We start from the raw sequence: 20,832 nt of genomic DNA, 5'->3' as shown, positions 1-20,832 counted from the left end.
CCTCTCTCTCCTCTCCCCCTCCTCTTTTTCCTGTTCCTTCTCCTCACTCCTCTTCCCTTTTCCTCCTCCTCCTCCTCCTTCTTCTTCTTTGTCTTCTTCTTCTCCTTTTTCCTCTCTCCCTTCTCTTATTCCTTCTCCTCCTTCTCCTCATTCTCCTCCTTTTCTCCTTCCTCCTCCTCTCTCTCTTCTTTCCTTTCACACTTATTGAGGACCTCCTGTGAATGTTGACATTGTTAGAAACTAGAGATACTACCAGTAAGACTCAGAACTACTTCAAGTAGCTCACTCACAGTCTAGAGGGGGAGTCAGACACTTAAACACATAATTACAATGTATGGCAGGTGCTATAGTCATTTTCTAGAACAAATACTGTGAGAACACAGAGGAACAGCTAGCTCTGCTGGGCTGAAGGAAGTGGGTTTTAGGAAGGGCTTGGAGGACATGATACTTACTTTGGTTTGAAGGCTGTTACAAACTTGAAAGGAAGTGGCTTGTGAACAGACTAATTGAAAGCAGTTACAGTAGAACAGGTGTGTTTATGTATCTATGTGTGTGTGCAGTGGTGGTTGAGTAAAAAGTACCCTATGTGGGAGATGCACTTCATTCACAAGAAATTCAGGGAATTCAACAAAGTAAAATAGCGTGCTCATTGCCACACAGCTAGTCAGTAGTGGGGTTTGAAATCTGAACTGAAATTATTTCTACAATGCAAGTGTTCATTCTACCTTATGATACCTGATTTTTAACATATGTAAATTACACTCTTTAGTGTGCTTCATATTACTTCTTAGAGCCCAAGCCTTTTAGGAGGGAGAGTATTTACAGTCAATAAAGTCTGCCATTGGCAAGTTTTATGTTATAAAATTAAGGTTGTAAGTCAGGCTTTTCAGTAGCAGTTGTTTTGGGTGAAGTGAGATCTACTGGCCTTGTCCAGCAAGCCAAGAGGCAACTGGGTGAGAGGAAATCAGACCTGGCCTTCTGGTCGGGAACGGAGAAATACTAGGAGATAGAGGCTGAGGGCAGGCTTGCCAGCTGCACTCCTGGCCAGTGCCTCTATTGCCTATGTTAAGGTATATGGAAATCACCAAAACACATACTGGCTGTTTAACTGTGTGTTGTTATTCCTGGAGAGGGTTACAGTAAATTAAACGTACTCAATAGTCAAGCGCACAGCCAGGAATCTTTTCTCTTCTTTGCAAAGATCTGCCCCGGCATCGCCTCCTCAGCCAGTAATGTTATTGTATAGTCTTTGCTTTGATTCTGCTGGAGTCCAGCTTCTGAATCACTAAGCCATTTTAACTGTACATTTCTCCTGTGGAGAACTCAGAATTACTCCACCTTGACCTCCAAAATGCTGCAGAAGCAAGAACTAGTCTCCTTATCAGTGCTGGATAGAGGCACAGGCCTCGCTCTTAGGGCTTAGACTCTCATAGTGGCTTTGGTACAAGACAAGTGGTTCCACTCAAGAGAGAAAGTTCCTTCTCATTACATGTAGATTTTTCAGTCATTGTCATTTTTAATCCATTATTTGATTTAGTAATCAGCTATACAAAATCACACTTCTTTCTTTCAATATCTCTAGTTGTATATCCTCAATTTTCTTGTCTTAAAAAAGCATTCGAATGTGTTGGGCACCTAAGAGGATATAGGCAAGAACTATCCCCAGAGCGATTTGGAACAAGTGTGGAAGAGACAGTTAGCTGATATCAGGTTTGAGGATGTGGCCACATGCTCCTTTTAGTTCCACATTCACTGGAAAATAGTGTATCAGTGAAGTAGGTACTTTATCTACACATATTCTATACTTAGCATTGAACTAAGTATGGTTAACTGTGGGATGGGGTTCAATAATCAGGGTGAGATTTTCTGCATAGTAACCAAAGATGCTTACCTACTGGATTTAAGTAAGCCTTAGTTACTGAGCTCTGAAGCACTCCCAGGACAGGAAACTGATATTGTAATGGTTGTATGGCTGCTTATATCAAGTTCCTTATTCTTCTTAATTAAATTTACCTATATTTAATTCAACATATTCAAACAAATGCTTACATTCTTGTGGAAAATAGGCTTTCCAAGATGATGCACACCATATCTGAATGTGGCTTCATAGAGACTCTTGTACCTAGGTGTGTATTCCCAAGGGATGCACATTCTTATCTTCTTGATGTATAAAGTCTTCCTTACTTACTCATCTCTTTATTTCACTGAAGAAAAAGTAAATAACTGATCTATGTTATCTTATTGGTTTTAGTGAAAATTATTTGCTTATCAAACCCTCTGTGTCATAATACTGTGCAAGTTGCTAAGGATATTAATGTGAAGCTAGCCCAACTCCTGCCTTGTGTGGGGAGGGAGCGTACCTGAGTGGGGGAAGTGAATGTTAACAAATTATTAAAGCTATGTAATTTGTATATTTGTTCCTTTGTTGCCTGGAACAAACATAGCACTTGTAAAAATAATACTAATAATTGCTTTATCATTCTTTATCATATGTGTGTCTCCTACTTTGTCATAGCCATGTGGGTTCAATACTTGAAATCTATCTGCTTTTTGAAATGCTAATGGAACCACAATCTTCTTGAATGAAAGTGCTTCATTCAATAAGTGACATGTTTCTGTCACTTGACCTTTCTGATAGAACTGAGTCATGATTAACATGTATCTTTTTTAGACAATACCATTTAAAAAATGCATTTTTCCCCCTCTCCTGTTCTCTCTCTTATACCAATCCTGCATGTATTCCACAGTCCAGCTGCCCACTTTTCCTTTCAGCCTCCCTTGGTTCTTCAGTCCATATTAATTTCCCATTCATCTGAACTCTCTTCACAGTTTCATTGTGTTCTGCCTGTCTGTCTGGTTAGAGCAGGGTTGTTGAATTCTATCTCTTCTCCTTTCTGAGCAGGATTCTTGAGAAATGGATTATAGCATCTTCTCCAGCAAGTGCTCCCTCCTTTTGCATCCGAGTAGCTGCTACCCATCTCCATCCAATTTCAGGCAGTTGCCCTCCTAGTTCTGCCTAGAAACCTGGAATCTACAGAACTTCCTTCATGGCTTTCCTGTGCTCTGCAGCAGAGAAGGTCCCAGATCTGCTAGGAGTTACTTGTCTCCTGGGATCCACCCTGGTATTCCTCCCACTCCCTTCCCCAGCATTTTCAAAGCAGTGGATACTACCAAACCTTTTCTTTATGTTTTTTTAAATTTTTTTTATTGATTTCAGAGGGGAGAGGGAGAGAGAGATAGAAACATCAATGATGAGAGAGAATCATCAATTGGCTTCCCCCTGCATGCCCCACACTGGGGACCGAGCCCTCAACCCAGGCATGTGCTAGGAAAAGAACTGTGACCTCCTGGTTCATAGGTCAATAAGCTCAACCTTGTCAATTGTGGAGAAGGCAGATCCAGCTGCTCTTCTCAGCTCTCTCTTTATCCCTTTTATTTCTCTATTTTCATCTGCTTTTCTAAACCACAGCTTTTCATTTTTCTTCATTTATATTTCACTTATTTTTCTCTATTATTAACTAGAGGCCTGGTGCATGAAATTTGTGCACTTGGGAGGGGTTCCTCAGCCCGGTCTGTGCCCTCTCAAAGTCTGGGAGCCCTTGGGGGATGTAGGCCTTAGTCATCATTCAGACATCCTTAGTGCCGCCATGCAGGCAGGAGAGACTCCTGCCACTGCCACTGTGCTCGCCAGCCATGAGCCTGGCTTCTGGATGAGCAATGCTCCCCCTGAAGGAGTGCACTGACCACCAAGAGGCAGCTCCTGCATTGAGCATCTGTTCTCTGAGGTCAGTGAGCATCATAGCAACCTGTTGTTCTGCTATTTGGTCAATTTGCATATTAGCCTTTTATTATATAGGATTAAATATGCTCTTTCAGGGTAATCTCATGTCATAATATCTGAATCTTCCATAACACCAAACAGTTAAACTTTCCATACATTTATTGGAACTAAATAGTAATAGTTTCCTCATTTAATAAAGGTCTGTTATGTACTACCTCTTTGCTGGGTATTTTCCATAAATGTTCCCTCATTCTTATACCTCTGCTAGGTAGGTTTTATTTGTACTTTTGGAATAGTAATATTTATTTGCATCATCTAGGAATCTTGTTAATCCTGATTTAGTAGGTCTGGACAGGGTCCAAGATTCTGCTTTTCTAACAGGCTCCTGGATGCTGGTTGTGTACTGCATTTTCAGTAGCATCCTGTTGATAGGTAAAGAAAGTGGTTCAACAAGATTAAGTAATTTTTCAGAAGTTACACAACTGGAAGTGGAAAGCCCCACTGACACTTGATCAGTTGATACACAAATTGCAACTCATCTTCCCATACCACACTGCTGATGTGGAAGGCATTTCTGTTGAACATCTCAGAGGATTTACATATAATGAAGATGCACACTTTGCTCTCTGGAGAGCTGCCTTCCAGGACAGTAAGACAGATCCATCCAAGGGAGTCTGTGGGATACTCTTTAATGAGGAGTTTAATGGATATAAGGGGATCATCCTTAGTTATAAAATATTATTTGAGTTGGGCCTCGAAAGACTGGTAAGACTTTGATAGAGGTGTGAGAACGAAGCACTTTCTGGGTAGCAGGCACAAGGACATGGCACATGTAAGAGCATATGGGACATCTTCTGGGCATGGTGAGCAGACTGCTGATACATGGAGAGGGTTATATTGTGGCTTTAAAGATGTTGGCTGTGGTGGACGGTGGAGTGGAGTAGGCTAGAGGAGCCACTGGAGGATTTGAAGGAAAGACTCACAATAGCACATGGTAGGTGCCCAGGAAATGACCACTGGCCAATGTAACGTGATCCAGTTATTAGCCATCCATTGCCCATGCCATGCTGTTGACATCTCCATAGATTTCGTGGTCTGGTAATATGTCACCTGTGATGACCTTTACTATTATTTGTAAAGAGCCTGTCTTAATAAAATCTCTTAGAGGATATCTTATTCCCCTCCCCCTTTCCAATTTTTTTTCTAGGCTAAGAAAATGTTGTTTTCCCATAGACCAGTAATAAACATTCTTCTTAAAAGAAGTATTCTTTTTTCGGTAGCAACTTGCAATCGGAAAAGTGGAATAGAGACAAAACATGATCCTGGCCTGAATGGAGACCAGTTTTTCTTTGTGTGAATAACCAGCATTCCAGTCAGGTTGCCACGGTGATGCTGAGATTATAACTGTTCAAGCCAGCAGTCAGGGAATGCTGCCCAATTAGTTATTCTCGGCTGCTAGGTTACCTTGACAGTGGTTCAGAGAGCAGGTCTAAATTCAAAGGCCCTGCGATGAGCAGTCAGAGGACCTATGGGTCTCCTGTCTTCAGTGGGGTGCAGGGACTACAAGCCCCGGCATGCTCTGGTTGGGGCCATATAGGATGTGGTCAGCCATATGAAAGAAAACTCCACTTTTAATTACTTTTTATTCTTATTCTTTTCCCTTCCCCCTGCCTTTCTCTCCTTCTTCTCTGCCTCCTCTCCCTCCCACCCCCATTTCTAAGAAAGGGTTCCCAGAATTCCTATGTCACTAGCCAGCTTCATGAGGGTTTTCATTGTTTTCAGGGCTACCTTCAGATGTTGCAATTTGGAGACAGTGGGGAGAATGTGTGTTCGGCACTGGCTACTTTCTTACCCTCAGTTTTCTCTTTTGTGAATAACCTGCCTCTCAGGATCAAAGCTGACAATAAATAAAATAATGTTTGCAAAATGCCCTGTACGGTGTCTGAGGCACAGGAGGTGCCCGGTAAAAAGTGGTTCTACTCAAATATTGTTTCAGAAATCATAGAGCATTTAACAGTGTGATGATCCCTGTCACCATCTTTTGGTAGTTTCTATCCTGAGTCAGAATAGGCTAGCATATCTCTAAGAAAGTCATCTGATAAAAGACAACTGAAGTTTATTTTGTAACCATGCCACATGTCCAGAAGAGGACTCTAGTCAGGAGAGGGATCTAGGCACCAGCTTCCCACGGACAGACTGATGGAGGCTTCATGCTCACATATGCTTCCACAGTCATCATAACCTCTCACATAGCAATTAAATATCCCACCTGAAAAGCACATTGCTTCCACTCACATTGCATTGGTCAAAACAAATCATGTGGGTAAACTCAACTTAAAAGTGGGGTGTGGATGTGCCATCATATAACAAACCAACAGGGAGAGAACATGAATGTTTCTTTCTTTTTTTAATATATTTTTTTATGGAGAGGAAGGGAGAGGGATAGAGATTTAGAAACATTGATGAGAGAGAAACATCGATCAGCTGCCTCTTACACACCCCCTACTGGGGATGTGCGTACAACCAAGGTATAGGCCCTTGACCAGATGGAACCTGAGACCCCTCAATCTGCAGGCCAACACTCTATCCACTGAGCCAAACCGGTTAGGGCAGGAATGTTTCTTGAACAACTTTAGTGATAACCCCCCCTCGGACCAAGGATCAAAAGGCTAATGGAGAAGAGTACTTTAAAGAAGGACTGTTCGTTAAACATAAATAAATTATAATACCTGAACCATAAACTTGAAAGCAAATCAGTTAGAACTCAACTGCATCAAACAGAAAGCCTCAAATGTTAGTGGGTTAAAAGATAGAAGTTTATTTCTCGCTCATGATGATTGATATAGACATTCGAGTGGTGATACAGTAGTTCCATGGTCAACAGAAGCTTAGGATCATTTTAATGTTCTGCATTAGGCTTCCATTCTTAAATTCACTTCAGGGTCAGAAATGGCTGTGGTGTCCCAGCCATCACATCTGCATTCCAGGCAGCTGAGAGGATAAGGGTGGAGGACACAAGAGAACTTCTCTCAGCTAACTCAGAATAACTTTTCTGAAAGTCCCACATGATAGTTCTGCTTACACATCATTAGCCAGAACTTACATATGCATCTCTAGCTTCAATGGGTTCAGAGCATTTTTTTTGACCGGTGTGCATTGCCTTCCAAATAAAATTGAGATTTTTGTTGCTAAGGAACAATGGAAGAACGTTTACTGGGTAGTATTGAGCAGTCCTTGCTACAGGAATCTAAGATTCAAGGTTTGGTTAATAGAAATAAGAAAGGAAAGAATGCTCTCTACACTATCATTTTCTAACCTATGCTGTACAGATCACCGGGGCTTAGAGAGATACAAAGATCCCTTTAAAAAAGTATTCTTCAGCCAGGTTTGGATATGAGAAATGTGAAAAGCTTTTACCCTCTCTGAGAGATTCACAAGGTACATTAATACATCAAAGGCTCCGAGAGGCCTGGCATCAAAGAAAGAGCTACATTGCTAATCTTTTTAATCCAGTGTCCCCAACGTTGTTTGACAATGGAAATCCAACACCCTTGGAAACCTGGAGAATCACAGAGAAATTTCGTTTTAGCTGCTTCAATCTGCCAAAATTTTTTTTAGGTCCTTGAACAGATGGTATAAAGTCTCCATTCCAAAAATTATCTGCCTTGTACAACAAACAAACAAATAAATGAAAAAAAAAAATGTATACATCCATGCTAGGAGCAAAAGCCTTGAAGAGAAGAATCAGATGCCAAAGAATTCCTGTTATAAACAGTCCTGTATGAGTTGGTATTAACCAGCCATCTGTACCATTAATGGTGACACCAAGTGATGGACTGGGCTGGGCTCCTACCACCATCTGCCAGATGACAAGCCTCTGCCCCACATAGCTGTCGGTGAACTCTTGGCCATCCTGCCCCTCTTTGGAACTAAGAGAAGAATAGTGGACCTAACCAGCCAATATTAACCTCCTCACCCCATAGAAAGGCCCTTTTGTCAACTACATGGTTGCTTATAGGTGTGGGGAGAAATGCTGAAAAGCTTTCAAGCAAATATAATGTTGGTCTGTTGTAAGCAGGTGGTAAATGAGTTCCTCTGGGGGAAGGGGGAAGGCTGTTCTTTCTAAAATAAAACCTTGGATGGTTTCCTAATCTTTCTTATTTAATTATTTAAGTAATCAGTTCTTGTCTTTAAAGTCCATCTGCTACAATTGCTATCTTTTTTCTTCATCTAAGCATCTTTGAAAAGGCAAAACGCCAACATCTTTGCTAGTCTGGTTCCCATCATTTCGACCTTGTGTTGCTGGAAATACTGGTAAATTACCCTGTCCTGACAGGTCTAGATAGGTCCCCTGTTTGTATATCTCTGTAAACTGTTAACATTTCCCCCAACAGCTGTATGATCTCTGCAACGTCCTGATGGTGGGAGGGAAGGTACCAGGGTGGGGGACCTTGATGTTCATATTGACCTTCAGAGCACCTTGCCATGTTTAAGCTTGAACAAACTGTTGGGAGAGTTGAGGAAAGTTCTGGAAGGTGGAGATCACAATCCTTGTCCAAAATCTGCCTTGTGTCTCAGTATCCTGGAGAATATTCTCATTTTGCTTTATGAAGTGAAGAGTGCTTTTTCTCAGCTGGGGGGGGGGGGGGGAAGGGGGGCAATAATCTCTGAACAGAGCAGTGGGTTTTGTGCATCCACATGTCCACAGGCAGGTTGTGGGCATGGCTTAGGGGGCACCAGGTTAGAAAGGGTAAGAAGGACTGGTTCTTGAATCCCAACAGTTGACAAAGGATTAATGTACCCTGTTACCAAAGTCAGAAAAAATATTCCAGTTAATGTTATAACTCCTTCTTAGGTTATAATTTTAATTGGATGTTCCTAATTATAGATGCCTCAGGTTTGCCGGTGAACAACAGCCAATTTATATCAAGTTCTTTGTTTTCTCCTATAAGGAAATAGTTTGGAGCTGAGATAAATAGGAATAGGAATATGGCAAGTCTATAAACTGAGAAAAATATAGTTTGAAAAATTCAATTTATCTCCTGTGCAGATAGGTACCTGTCGACTTTCTCACTGACATCAACTATCCAGTTGACTATCAGTTGACATCAAATTAGAGATATGTTATAAATCTCATAACATCAGTTCTGGGTGTGAATTAATTCACTTCTTAATCCAAATACCTGGAAGTTAGCACTCAACACAAGTGCTTATCTTTTCTTTCCACCCTTCCCAACGTCCCTACTTCCTTCCCTTCCAGGCCCACTGTTCTTAAAGATAGTGAGTGAGTCCTATGGTTTATCAAATGGTTTTACTGAACAGAGGGGAAAATTAAAAGTCAAAGGGTTTGGGGTCTTGGCCTAACTCTGGCACTAACTAGGTGAGAACTTGGCAAAGTCTCCTAAACACTCTTGTTGGAAAAATTTGTGTTTTATAGCACCTACCTGGGCCTTACTTTTTGCTCTTGTGTAACATGAGGAGAGGAGTTTTAATGATAAGATCTTAGATATCCCTGCCTCCTCCATATCTCAGAGATGTTGCTACATTTTGGCAGTCAGCAGTAGACTGGTGATATGGGGACTTGATTCATCCAGAAAGAATTTATTACGTGTCTATAGTGTCCCAGTCAGTCATAGGAGTATTAGGAATACTGCAGCAAATAAAATCATTCCTTCTTAAAGTTTGTATTCTAGAATAAAAGGTCATTAGCAGATACTTTTGCACACTTCACAATATGCCAGGCATTGCTTCTAATGTTTTCTATGTATTAATTATTTTGTCAAATAATCCTATGTAGTAGGTACTGCGATTGCTATATTTTACAGTTGAGGAAATGGAGACAGAATGGTAAAGATCACATAGCTAGTAGACAGTGACACTGGGATGAGAGTCAGGCTTTTTGGCTGTCAAAGTCTGTGGTCTGAACTGCTGTGGTGTTCTCTCCCTGTCAATTAAATGGTTAACTTAAGTAATCACTGTTCATGCTAGCTGATGACACAGAAGGCATAAAAAGAAACTATAGCTTTGGATAAAAATGTAAAGCCCCACTTAGCTGGACTCCAGGCTCTGATGGGCAGGCACCGAGCATCCATGGCTCATTTGACTTCTGTGTTCCCATGCACTTGGCTGGTTGTGTCTGCCTGGTTGGAGGCCACTGGTTCTTCTCTGTCTCCATTGTTAAACCACAAGGCCTTCCCCAGCCCCATAACTCCAAGTTAATTTTAGCTTTGGCCATTTATAGAGCAGTGAGCAATGATGGACTTGAAATAAAACAATCTGGATTGAAATCCTGGCTGCACTGTTGACCAATGTTGTCACCTTGGGCGACTTTTATTAATACAAGCAGCAATAGCAGTAATAGCAGTAGTGTTATTTGTTAAGCATGGTGTACACTGATGCTGAGTGCTTTATATATGCTGTTTTGGATCCTCAACGCAATCCTTGAGCAAAGTATTTTTATCCTTATTTTATAATCAGGTCTTGGCTGCTATTTCTATTACATACTGTTTAACCTTGGGCAGGTTATTTAATTCCTTGAAGCTTTTGTTTCATCATGTGAAAATGGGGGTTAGTAATATCTACTTCTCATGATTGCTCGGAGGATTAAATATGAAAATGTATATGAAGCATTTAGGCTACTGTCTACTCCAGACATAGTGATAGTGATCAGTGTAGTTTAAGGTTTGTAGAGGCTCATCTGAGGAGCCAGGTTTCAGATCTGCTGCTAAAGACTGTTTTTTGAGGACAGGCTAGAGCCGCAGAGTCCCGAGTGAGTAGGTGAGCAGCGGCAGGAGGCGTGGGAAGCTCTTTCACTACTGATGGCTGTTCAGTAGCAGATGGAACTTTCAACTTAACAGGAGGAGGGGAGGCTGCAGCCTTCCTGGGCCTAGGGCTGCAAGAAGCTACCAGCCTGGAGGCTGGTGCTCCTTGAGGCTCGGCTGAGATGACATCCTGATGTAGCTAAGAGTTATGGTTGGTAAAAGAATGCCAGCACCATCTAGCCAGGATCAGCTGTACGAGGCAGGTGGCATCCTGCACTCAAGACCTCCTTTCCCAAGGGACAATGCTGTACACTTGGAGCTGAGGGGGTGGGGGAAGGTACCCAGCACATTCACACGCAGGATGCAGCCTTGTGAAAAAGGCAGGCCCAAGCAGATGATCCCACTTTACAGATGGGACAACCAAAATAAGATAGTTTAAATGATACGAGCCAGGAGTAGAGTCTGGACAGGAATGCTAACTTTTTTTTTTTTTTTTTTTTTTGTTAATCTCACCCAAAAATATTTCTCCATTGATTTTTAGGAAGAGTGGAAGTGAGAAGGAAAGACATAGAGCAATGATGTGAGAGAAACACATCAATTGGTTGCCTCTTGCAAGTGCCCCAACTAGTGTCCCCGGCTGGGGAGGAGCCTGCTACCAAGGACATGCTCTTGACTAGAATCGAACCCAGGACCCTAACTGTTTTTGTGCTATACAGATGATTAAGCGAGAAAATGCAGCGCGCGCGCACACACACACACACACACACACACACACACACTTTAAAAAAAACACAAACAAATTATTTGTTCCATTTGCTGTGCATTGGTTGGACAGTATGTTAACAAAGACCAATCTCGGCTGTATTCTAAATATCCCAGGTAGATATTCTTGGAGCACCTTATACTTTCCCTGCATATTGCTTGTCATTATAATTTAATGAGTTGCATACATGCAGTTATTTAGTTATTTGCTCACATACTGGTGTCTTTTCTCCATCAGCCTGGAAGTACCTTCTGCTTCTACCTCAGATGGTAACAGGGTGGGAGATGTGGGTAAAGCTCAGGGCCTGAATAAACCCCACTGTGGAAGGCAAGAAAGACGGTTGGCTCCTCAGGCCCCCACTATATTAGGAGAAGGGGAGGTGGGTATGAAATGAGCTTTGAGGGACCTTGTTTGGCTGTGAGTGCAGCCTGGACGGGAAAGGGGGTGTTGTGTCAGCAAATTGTCCCAGCGCCGCGCTTACTTGGGAAGAGCGTGGTGTTGAAAAGCCTGAAGGCTCAAGATAAATGTGGAGCGTTCTCCTGTTCCTGTTTTCTTCATTCTGTTTAGCTTTTGTAAGCATATACGTGTCAGTTAGGCTGAAACTGAACAAAACAGCTGCTAAATATGGTTCTAAGAGAAATACCATTTTGGTCTTTTTAAGGCCCCTGAGTTTAGAGTAAGCACAGTCGCTTGGCAGATGTCAGTAGGGAATCCGAGGGGTAGAAAGGCAGTCATTCTGGGAGCTGGATCAGCCATCCATGTTCAGCTGGGGTCTGTGTCACCCTGATCGAGGACAGTGAATCAAATGAAAGGCTATGTCTTTAAGAGGAATTTGGGGAAAAATGGGACCTAGAGTCTGTTTAAGCCATTGCACATGATCCCTCCCAGCATCTCTCTCTTAATTTCATTTTCATTTGGGAGGAATATGTGTCATCTTTTATGAGGCTAAGGAATAGTCATCCTAGTTTGGGATTTGGCCTAGAGATGTTATTTAGGGTCATGATAAATCCAGTATCATTCGGGGGACCTGGAAGAATTAAAGCATAACTCAGTGGCTAAGCATATTAACCTCTAGGACTTAAATCTCTCCACCCCGCTGTGAAGTCAGGCTTAAGCTTGCCACTGTTGTCTGAATTCTTGAATTTCAACTGACAGAAGAGAAAATTTATTGTAACATCCCAGGAGCCCCAAGAAGTTAACGTGTCTTCCCAAGAGTCTCACTTATTTCTAAAGAGACATCTGTATGCACATAAATATCTGACCCAGTTTACTAAGTATTGATGTTGATTAAAAAAACAATAGGTTTTCTTTTCCTGGTTTTATTAGTTGCAAATATATGAAATACAGACTGAATTTTCTGTTGTTTGTTTGCTTTTTGTATATTAAATAAACTCCTTTTCAAAGAAAAAGGAAGGAAAGAAGGGGGTTAATATTTATGGACATCCTATTGTGTATCAGGCCCTGAGCTAGTCCAGACATTTCCACACTCCTTAAAGTAGCTGTGTGAGGAAGGTAATTTTGTCCCCATTTTAGAGATAAGGAAACGGTGACTCAGAGCAGATATGAAACTTGCCCAAGGCTGGAGAACCAGCAAATGACAAGTCAAAGGTTGGGAATGTGGATTCCATGAAGCTGATGGAGCACTGAGTGGTTAAGGGCCCAGGGTTTGGTATGTGTTCCTGCTCATCTACTCATTGGTGGTGTGACTTGGACCAAATGCTGTGTCTCAGTTTCGTCATCTGTAAAGCAAAGACAACAGAAGGATCCACTTGATAGAGCAGTGGTAATGAAATGACCTAATTCTGGAAAACGCTTAGAATAGTGCCTGGTACAAAAATACTCATGAGATGGTAGCTATCATAAATTTTACGATGATAACTAACTAAATTTGCCTTTATCAGTACTTGTTAGAAAGTTACATTTCTTTCATGCAACTGCTTGCCTTCTGAAATGTAGTTACATTTCATTATGAAATAATGTAAACAACTCTACCTTAGAATTAAATTTTCTTTTCAGCCTCCCAGCAAAGGTTATGATCTGAATAAAGGCATGCATAGCCAATAGGGATTCCTGACTTTGGTAAATGTCAACGATTTGCTCTTTTCTCCTTGGTGTATGTAACCTTCTTTCCTGCTGCCCACCCTGGCTTTAGGAGCGGCTAAGCAAATACAAGAGGGAGAATTAAGCTGATTCTTGTCTCTTAGCTTTCCTGTCTTTGTAACATAGTCATTAGGAAGAGCATCTTCCCCGCCTTGCATTGTACCGAGTTGCATCCTGACAGCCCATCTTTCGCAATGCACATGAGGCCCAGCTTGCACCAATGGGTTTTATGCATTTTCTTCAGACCTGGGAATACCGTAGGAGCTTTGCATGGGACCATTTTGTGCAATAGAGAGCAGGGCAAGGGGGATCTACGAGGCAATGGCTGGGATGGCTTGCCTAGATTGAAAAAGAAAGGACCTAGGCTTTTTAGAACCTTTGAAAAATTCTGATTTTTGGTGACTTTTTTCTTTAAAAAAATATATTTTATTGATTTTTTACAGAGAAGAAGGAAGAGGGATAGAGTTAGAAACATCGATGAGAGAGAAATATTAATCAGCTGCCTCCTGCACACCTCTCACTGGGGATGTGCCTGCAACCCAGGGCCCTTGACCGGAATCAAATCTGGGACCTTTCAGTCCGCAGGCTGACACTCTATCCACTGAGCCAAACCAGTTAGGGCTGGTGACTTTTTTTCTACATATGTTGGAAAGAATTGGGAATGAGACATCAACCTTATTCAGTAAATAGCTATTGCTAGCAGTTATGTGCGGGACACTGTGCTAAGTGCTGGGAAATACTAAAATAAATATGTTACAGTCCCTGCTCTCAGGGCATAATTCATCAGAGGAGAGAAATGGAAGAGGGTAGAGTACTATGCAAAAGCTGTTATCATAGAACTTACGCACAACATGCTGTAAGTGCAGAGAGGAGGTGGCACGAACCTCAGAAAGGCTTCCCAGAGGATAGGCTGCCTGTTAGAGAATGGCATAATCTTGGCAGACAGATAATATGAACCAAGACACCAAGACATGACCGAGTGTGGTGTGTGAGGTGGTTGATTATAGGACAAAATGATGAAACACAAAGCTGAAAATGAAAGGCGGGCCCAAGAATGAAAGGATCTTGGTTTCAATTTGGACCACATCATGTAGAATTTTAAAGCATGGCGTGTTGTGTTTAAAAATGTTTATTTTAGAAAGATTGGCTAGAAGGATAGAGTGAAAGGAGGGAAGAATTGAGTGAAAGTAAACGGTCCCAGCAAGTGATGGTGAAGCCTGCTCATGTGAATGGAGTGGAATAGATGGGTACGGTGGGTATCTTATATAACAAAAGCCCAAGGACCAAATGGTGGAACAACCAGAATGACCAGTTGACCGGTCACTATGATGCGTACTGACCACCAGAGGGCAGACGCTCAGTGCAAGAGCTTCTCCCTGGGGGTCAGTGCGCTACCACAGTAGGAATGCTGCTTGGCTGACCATGATGAGCGGATGTTCCTGCTGTGAACCCCTGGCTAACAAGCAGGAACCCAGGCTGCCATCTTCACCTCCTCACCCCAGGCTCTTCCTCCTCACTCCTTGCCACCTCCTCCGGATGCTCACAGGCCACATAGTGCCGCCACCAGTCTCACAGAGCTGACCCTGGAGGTTGGCCATTGCAGGATTGAGGCCTACTCCACCACCTCTCAGTGCTGTTGTCTCTGGGCTTGGCCACAATTGGGTCCCCTGGACAGGCGAGTGCTCCAGATCCACACAAGATGCCAGACCAGGGAGCAGCCACTCAGAGGGCGGGTCCACAGCTGTCTGGCAGACTGGGATGAGCTGCGCTCCCACAGTGGACCGATCCCCACAGGCCATGCCCCCCAGCAGTGCATGAATCCTGTGCACTGGGCCTCTAGTTTGGAGATTAAAGTCATTAGCACATGAACAACCTTCCTTTAAGGTATAGACAGAAGAAACAGAATCCTTGAGAGAGACTGAGTGGTGTATTGGAAGACAAAGGAGGGGATATGTTTTCAACAAGAGTGTGGTACTCAGCAACATAAATGCCACAAAAAGGACAACTAGGACAGGACTGATTAAAAACAAACAAACCACACACACTAAAAATAGGGGATTGCAGGGAGAAATTACAGATGAGTCTTGAACAACACGAGGGCTTGGGACACTGATCCCCCATGAGGGTGAATATCCACGTATATCTTTTGACTCCCCACAATAAAACTTAACTATTTTGACTGGAAGCCTTAGTAATATCATACACAATTGATTAACATGTATTCTGTGTGTTATATGTACAATATAGCATATTATTACAGTAAATAAAGTAAGCTAGAGAAAATAAAATGATAAGAAAATCATAAAGAAGAGAAAATACATTTATAGTATTTATTGAAAAAAATATGCATGTAAGTGGACCCATACAGTTCCAACCTTTTTGTTCAAGAGTCCAGTGTACATTTAGAATCCTATAAGAGTGAGAAAAAAAAACCCAAAAAAACAGCTGAATGCTTACCATGTTTAAGTTCTATCACTATTCCTTAAGAACATAACTAAAAATTACATGCATTTGTGGAAGAGAATATTCCAGCTTTCCTGATACTTAAATTGGTGGTAGAGGAGAAGGAAGCTCATGGTCAGTGCTAAGTTCAAGTGTCCTGAACAACATCTCTGCCTTCTGCTTCCTAGGGTCTCTGAGAGCCCTTTCTTGCAAATACCATGACTCTGTGTATTGTGCCATTTTGCCTTATTATTGTCAGCATATTGTAAACATAGGTGCTTATAGATTCTTTCTAGTTCATTCTAGTTCCAAATAGTTACTTATTTCTAGCTACGAGGCTTGTAGTGGATGCTGCCGTATGTCACCCAGATGCCCTCTCCACAGCTGAGGCCCTCGTTGTCCACCTGCTGGGAGCATAGGCAGGTAGGGATGGTTCTCACCTGGGAATTGTCCTCAGCTGAAGCATGTTGCTTTCCCCAATATTATAACCTCTGGGAGGGGGATGGAGGACAGCCTACAATGATGAGTCAATGGAGGTGGAGTACAAAGGCTCCCCTTCCTCAAGGTAGGATAGTTTTGAAGAGTCATCCCAGATTCATAGCTCTTGTGAATCCTGCTGAACCCTTCTGTCTGCTTAGTCAAGTTCTTCTCCCTTCACTCCCCCACTGCACATACACCAACAGACTCCCTCTGGGTAAATCTCAGAGATTTTCAGAGTCTATCTCCTAGGGAACCAACCTAAGTCGATGATTGTTTTCAGTTTGGTTGCTTACCCAAGAGGGGACACCAATCAAAGTCTGCAGTCCCTCTGACCTTTGCTTCTGATCCCCTTGGACATGTCCAGTGGAGGAAACCTCTTCCCAAGTTCAGCATTGAGCCTCCTTGGCTCCGATTGGTTGGGCCGTATGCTCAGTATGGCCTACTCAAGGAAGGAAAGAGCCTAGAAGTTAGCTGCTCAGCTCCTCCAGAGACCTAACCATTAAACCCAGCCCTGAGGAGGGATCCATGAGGTGGGATAACCCTTGGGTGTAGAAGCTGGTCCCAGCTCTGCACCCTGTTTCTCTTCCCACCCTTTGCTCTCCACCCCTCTTACTCTTCCCACACTCCTTAAGGCAGCTAGTAGCCATCGTCCTGCATTGCCCCCCCCCCCACTCTCGTTCTTTTTTTCTTCTTCTTTGTGTGTGTGTGTGTGTGTGTGTGAAAAATGAATGTTGAAAACACAATTGAGATATTTCAAGCAAATGTAGAATCCCCCTTGAAATTTGTTGCAGAAACAGCACTGAGCAAACAAACTACGGGAAGCACAGCTTAGAAACAAACAGCAGCTGCCACCATTTGTGGGTTTCTTTTTCCCTTTTTCTCATTTGTTTCTAATTCATTTTCAATAAAACCTGCTGCCTAGTAGTTGAATAATTTTTCTTTCCTATCCTGAGGCCTTACAGGTGGCCCTGATCATGTCTTTTAGTGATGCGGGCTCGGTAGACAGAACTTTCGGCCCATACGGTGTTCTCCTGTTCCCTGGTTCCATCTGGAAAGGTGTCCACACCTCCCTGACCAGATGGGGTTTAGCTGGAACTTCTGGACGGTTTGATCTGTCGGTACACAAGTCTGCAATTGTGGTTTCTTGCCCTTCTGGCTTTATTATAATGGATAGCGCTAATTCCTATTTTCTCAGTGACTAACTGCTTCAACTGTTGGGTTTTTCATTTTACTTGTTTTGCATTTATTTTCTATGTGGACTCTTTGAAGGCACATTGCAAAGGGCTTTTCTTGGGCCTGATTTTTCTAAAAACTGTAACTTTAAAGAAGAATTGTAATATGTCACATCCAACTCATTTGTTTCCTTCCTCACGAGTAGCAGCCCGAAGCAGCCCCTCTTCATTTCTGTGCTACTAATGGTGTGAAATTCCTCATCATAAATGTTATTATTTGATATTAATTGATGGCTGACTATGGTCAAGGCATGGTGCTGGACCCTCACTTGTTCTTTACTGGAGCTCTGCTAGGTAGAGGCCATCCCGTTTTATCTGCTCACAGACTAGATTGCTCTCCAGGGCGTCCTAGGGTCATAGCCAGGTGCGGCAAAGCTGGTGTTCAACCCAGATCTGTCTGCAACCCCAGCATAGGCTTCCCCATTCTGTCTCAGAGACTGCAATAATATGTGGCAGCATTCTCATAATTTGTGAGTGTTGACTAGCTATAGTCATGGTTTTAGGCCAGAGGTGGTAGTCTTTTATTTGTCGTTCAGAGTTGTTGTTTTTTTTCCCCCTCTTTTTTTTTTTTTTTTTTTTTTTTTTTTTTTGTGTGTGTGTGTGTGTGTGTGTGTGTGTGTGTGTTTTAAGTGAGTTGTTGCCTAACATTTAAAGATTAGGTGAAGGTCTGGGGTAGGGTGGGAATTGGGTGGAGTGGAGCAATGCGGGGACATACATAATACGCTGAACAATAAAGATCAATAAAAAAAAAAAGAGGCAATCTCAGATTAAACAAATTGTTCTGTTTTTCTTTAAAAAAAATCTTTAGACCTGGCAATACTGTGTTCATAGGTTTACGGTATAATTGTTCCAGCGACATAAAATTTTACCCCCTCCAACCCCCCCCAAAGGAGACCTGACTTTGGTCTGCCATATGCCTCAGCTACCCTGCTTCACACTTAGGCCATTTTCTTGGCCCCTGTGGATGTGTGAGTTTGTCATTCTTGAGATAGGCTTTTCCAGGAACAATCTCTGTCCAGTTAGGAATCGGTAGAGGTCAACGTCAGTTTCTGCCCCTGAGTTGAATTTTACAGCCTTTGATTTTTCTTTTCAATTTTTTGGGATAGTGATTCAGTAAGAATAGCTTCAGTTGTTCAACATTTGTTGAGCATCCTAACATTCAGCTGACACTGAGGTTAGGCAGACACATTTAGTGGTAAGAATCTGCATAATTCTCCTATTTAGTTTGCATTCTAACGCCTACAGGTATTCCTCAGGTACTGCAGGAGCTGGAAGCCACCTGCAAAAGGGTATTTTGCAGAGGTGGTATCATAGAGAGGGGAGATGAATCCAACACCACTGAGGGGGGCAGGGGTGTTGCTTCCATGGTGACCACCTAGGTAAGAAGAGTACCACTTTCTTGACTGCCAGTGTTCAACACAACAAGCAGTGCAGAATTTTCAAAGAGGAAGATATCAAAAATTAGAACCCCAAGATGATGGGTCTCTCATTTTATCTTTAAATTATATCTTTATTATTGAAAGTGTTACATACATCCCTTTTCCCCCCCATTGACCCCTGCCCCCATTGCCCATCCAAGGCCTTCATCACCCTCTTGTCTGTGTCCATGGGTTATGCATATATGCATGCAAGTTCTTTGATCTCTGCCCACCTACCTACCCTCCCCCACCTTTCCTCTGAGGTTCCACATGCTTCTATGCCTCTGGATCTATTTTGCTCATCAGTTTATCTTGTTCATTAGATTACACATATGAATGAGATCATGTGATACTTGTCTTTCTCTGACTATAATAGTTTATTTTGCTTAGCATAATACTCTCCAGGTCTCTCCATGCTGTCTCAAAGGGTAAGAGATCCCTTCTTTTTTTATTGCTGCATAGTATTCCATGGTATAAATGTACCACAGCTATTTTTATCCACTCATCTACGGATGGGCACTTGGGCTATTTCCAGATCTTGCCTATTGTAAATTTTGTCTTGATGTATCAGCAAGTATATTTCCATTTGCAGTGAGAAATGTAAGTTGTTGTTGTTTAATTGTTTCAGTGGCAGTCATGTCTCTTTTTATCTGATTTTAACACATCTCATAGAAATATAAAATAGAAACAAAATGGGTTTTGACTAATTTCATAGGTGCAACGGAATTAAAGTTTAATAGTATTCAATATTAACACATCATAGCCCCAAAGCTAAAGTTGTTATTTATTTGTGTATGTCAAATAACTATTTGCTTTTAATTAAGACAATGCCTGGAATATTGTTTGAATTTTTATGGTTTGTTTATTTTCTTTCAGGATCCTGCAGGGATCTTTGAATTGGTGGAACTTGTTGGAAATGGAACATATGGGCAAGTGTATAAGGTAAGTTCAGTTGAGTTTGAACATGGCTTATGTGTTTGGGTTCATGAATGCTGAGTTGCAGTGCTATCTATTCTTGCTCATATATGCCTTATAACAGATTGGAAATGAAATAATATACTGTACTTGTAAGTTGACTCTCCACCATTTTAAATATACGTGTAGTCCCATTGCCTAAACTGGATTCTGGGATTCGGGCCTTTCCAGTCATTATGTATTACAGTGTTTATATCTGACACATGTCTGCATATTTGAAGTTCTTCAGGTGGTTAGTTTCCTTTACTTTAATCATTGCCAGACTGGTTTTTAAAGGAGCAAAGGATGCCATTTACTTTAGAAATTTAAGCTATTAAAGTATCACAGCTGGAAGAGTAGATTTGTTATTGGCTTAGGGCATGAGTTAAATGAGTTTGGTGAACAGTGTTAGGAGAAAACTGGCTACCTCACAAAGCAAAGGCCGAATGCAGCAATGACTTTTTATAAGATATGAAATAATTAAAAGTTAAGGTTGAGTTGAGGTTGAGCTGAGGAATAAGAAGTCCTTCTTGCCCTTTTACTAATTTCTGCTTAAAATGTCTCCCCCAAAATGCTTTTAAAAGCATTTTACTGTTCCCCAGTAAGTGATCTCAAAAAATGGTTGTTTAAAATGTGGGTTGATTCCCTTTCTGATTATCAAAAGGAAATGGAAATGATCTGTTTTTAGACTAAAACTCAGGGGGTTTTAGTGAATATGCTATTGAAATAACTGCCTTCAAAATAAACCAACTGTTTCCTTATGATTGTTTCTAGGGAAATATCCCATCATTTTCCTGAGTGGTAGTGATATGGGATGGCATTTCCATTACTAATTATCTTTTGTTTTATTTTTAAAAATTCTTCTATGAGGCCTAAAGTACACTTAGCTGATTCAAATTAT

General features: G+C 41.8%; 1 protein-coding gene across 10 annotated transcripts in view; it reads left to right on the top strand.

The window, feature by feature from the left end:
• Window positions 1–20,832, top strand: part of TNIK (TRAF2 and NCK interacting kinase) — a 340,325-nt gene that overhangs the window by 60,006 nt on the left and 259,487 nt on the right. For all 10 annotated transcript variants that reach the window (XR_006742037.1, XM_036448484.2, XM_036448486.2 and 7 more), the window contains exon 2: window positions 19,854–19,919. Coding sequence is in view for 9 of the 10 variants with exons in the window: in XM_036448484.2 (XP_036304377.1) it covers window positions 19,854–19,919 (66 nt within the window). In the remaining variant the exon portion in view is untranslated. The remainder of the gene's footprint in view (window positions 1–19,853; window positions 19,920–20,832) is intronic.

This window comes from Pipistrellus kuhlii, unplaced genomic scaffold (genome assembly GCF_014108245.1).
Source record: "Pipistrellus kuhlii isolate mPipKuh1 unplaced genomic scaffold, mPipKuh1.p scaffold_m20_p_2, whole genome shotgun sequence".
NCBI lineage: Eukaryota > Metazoa > Chordata > Mammalia > Chiroptera > Vespertilionidae > Pipistrellus > Pipistrellus kuhlii.
This window is presented reverse-complemented; position numbering and strand designations above follow the sequence as displayed.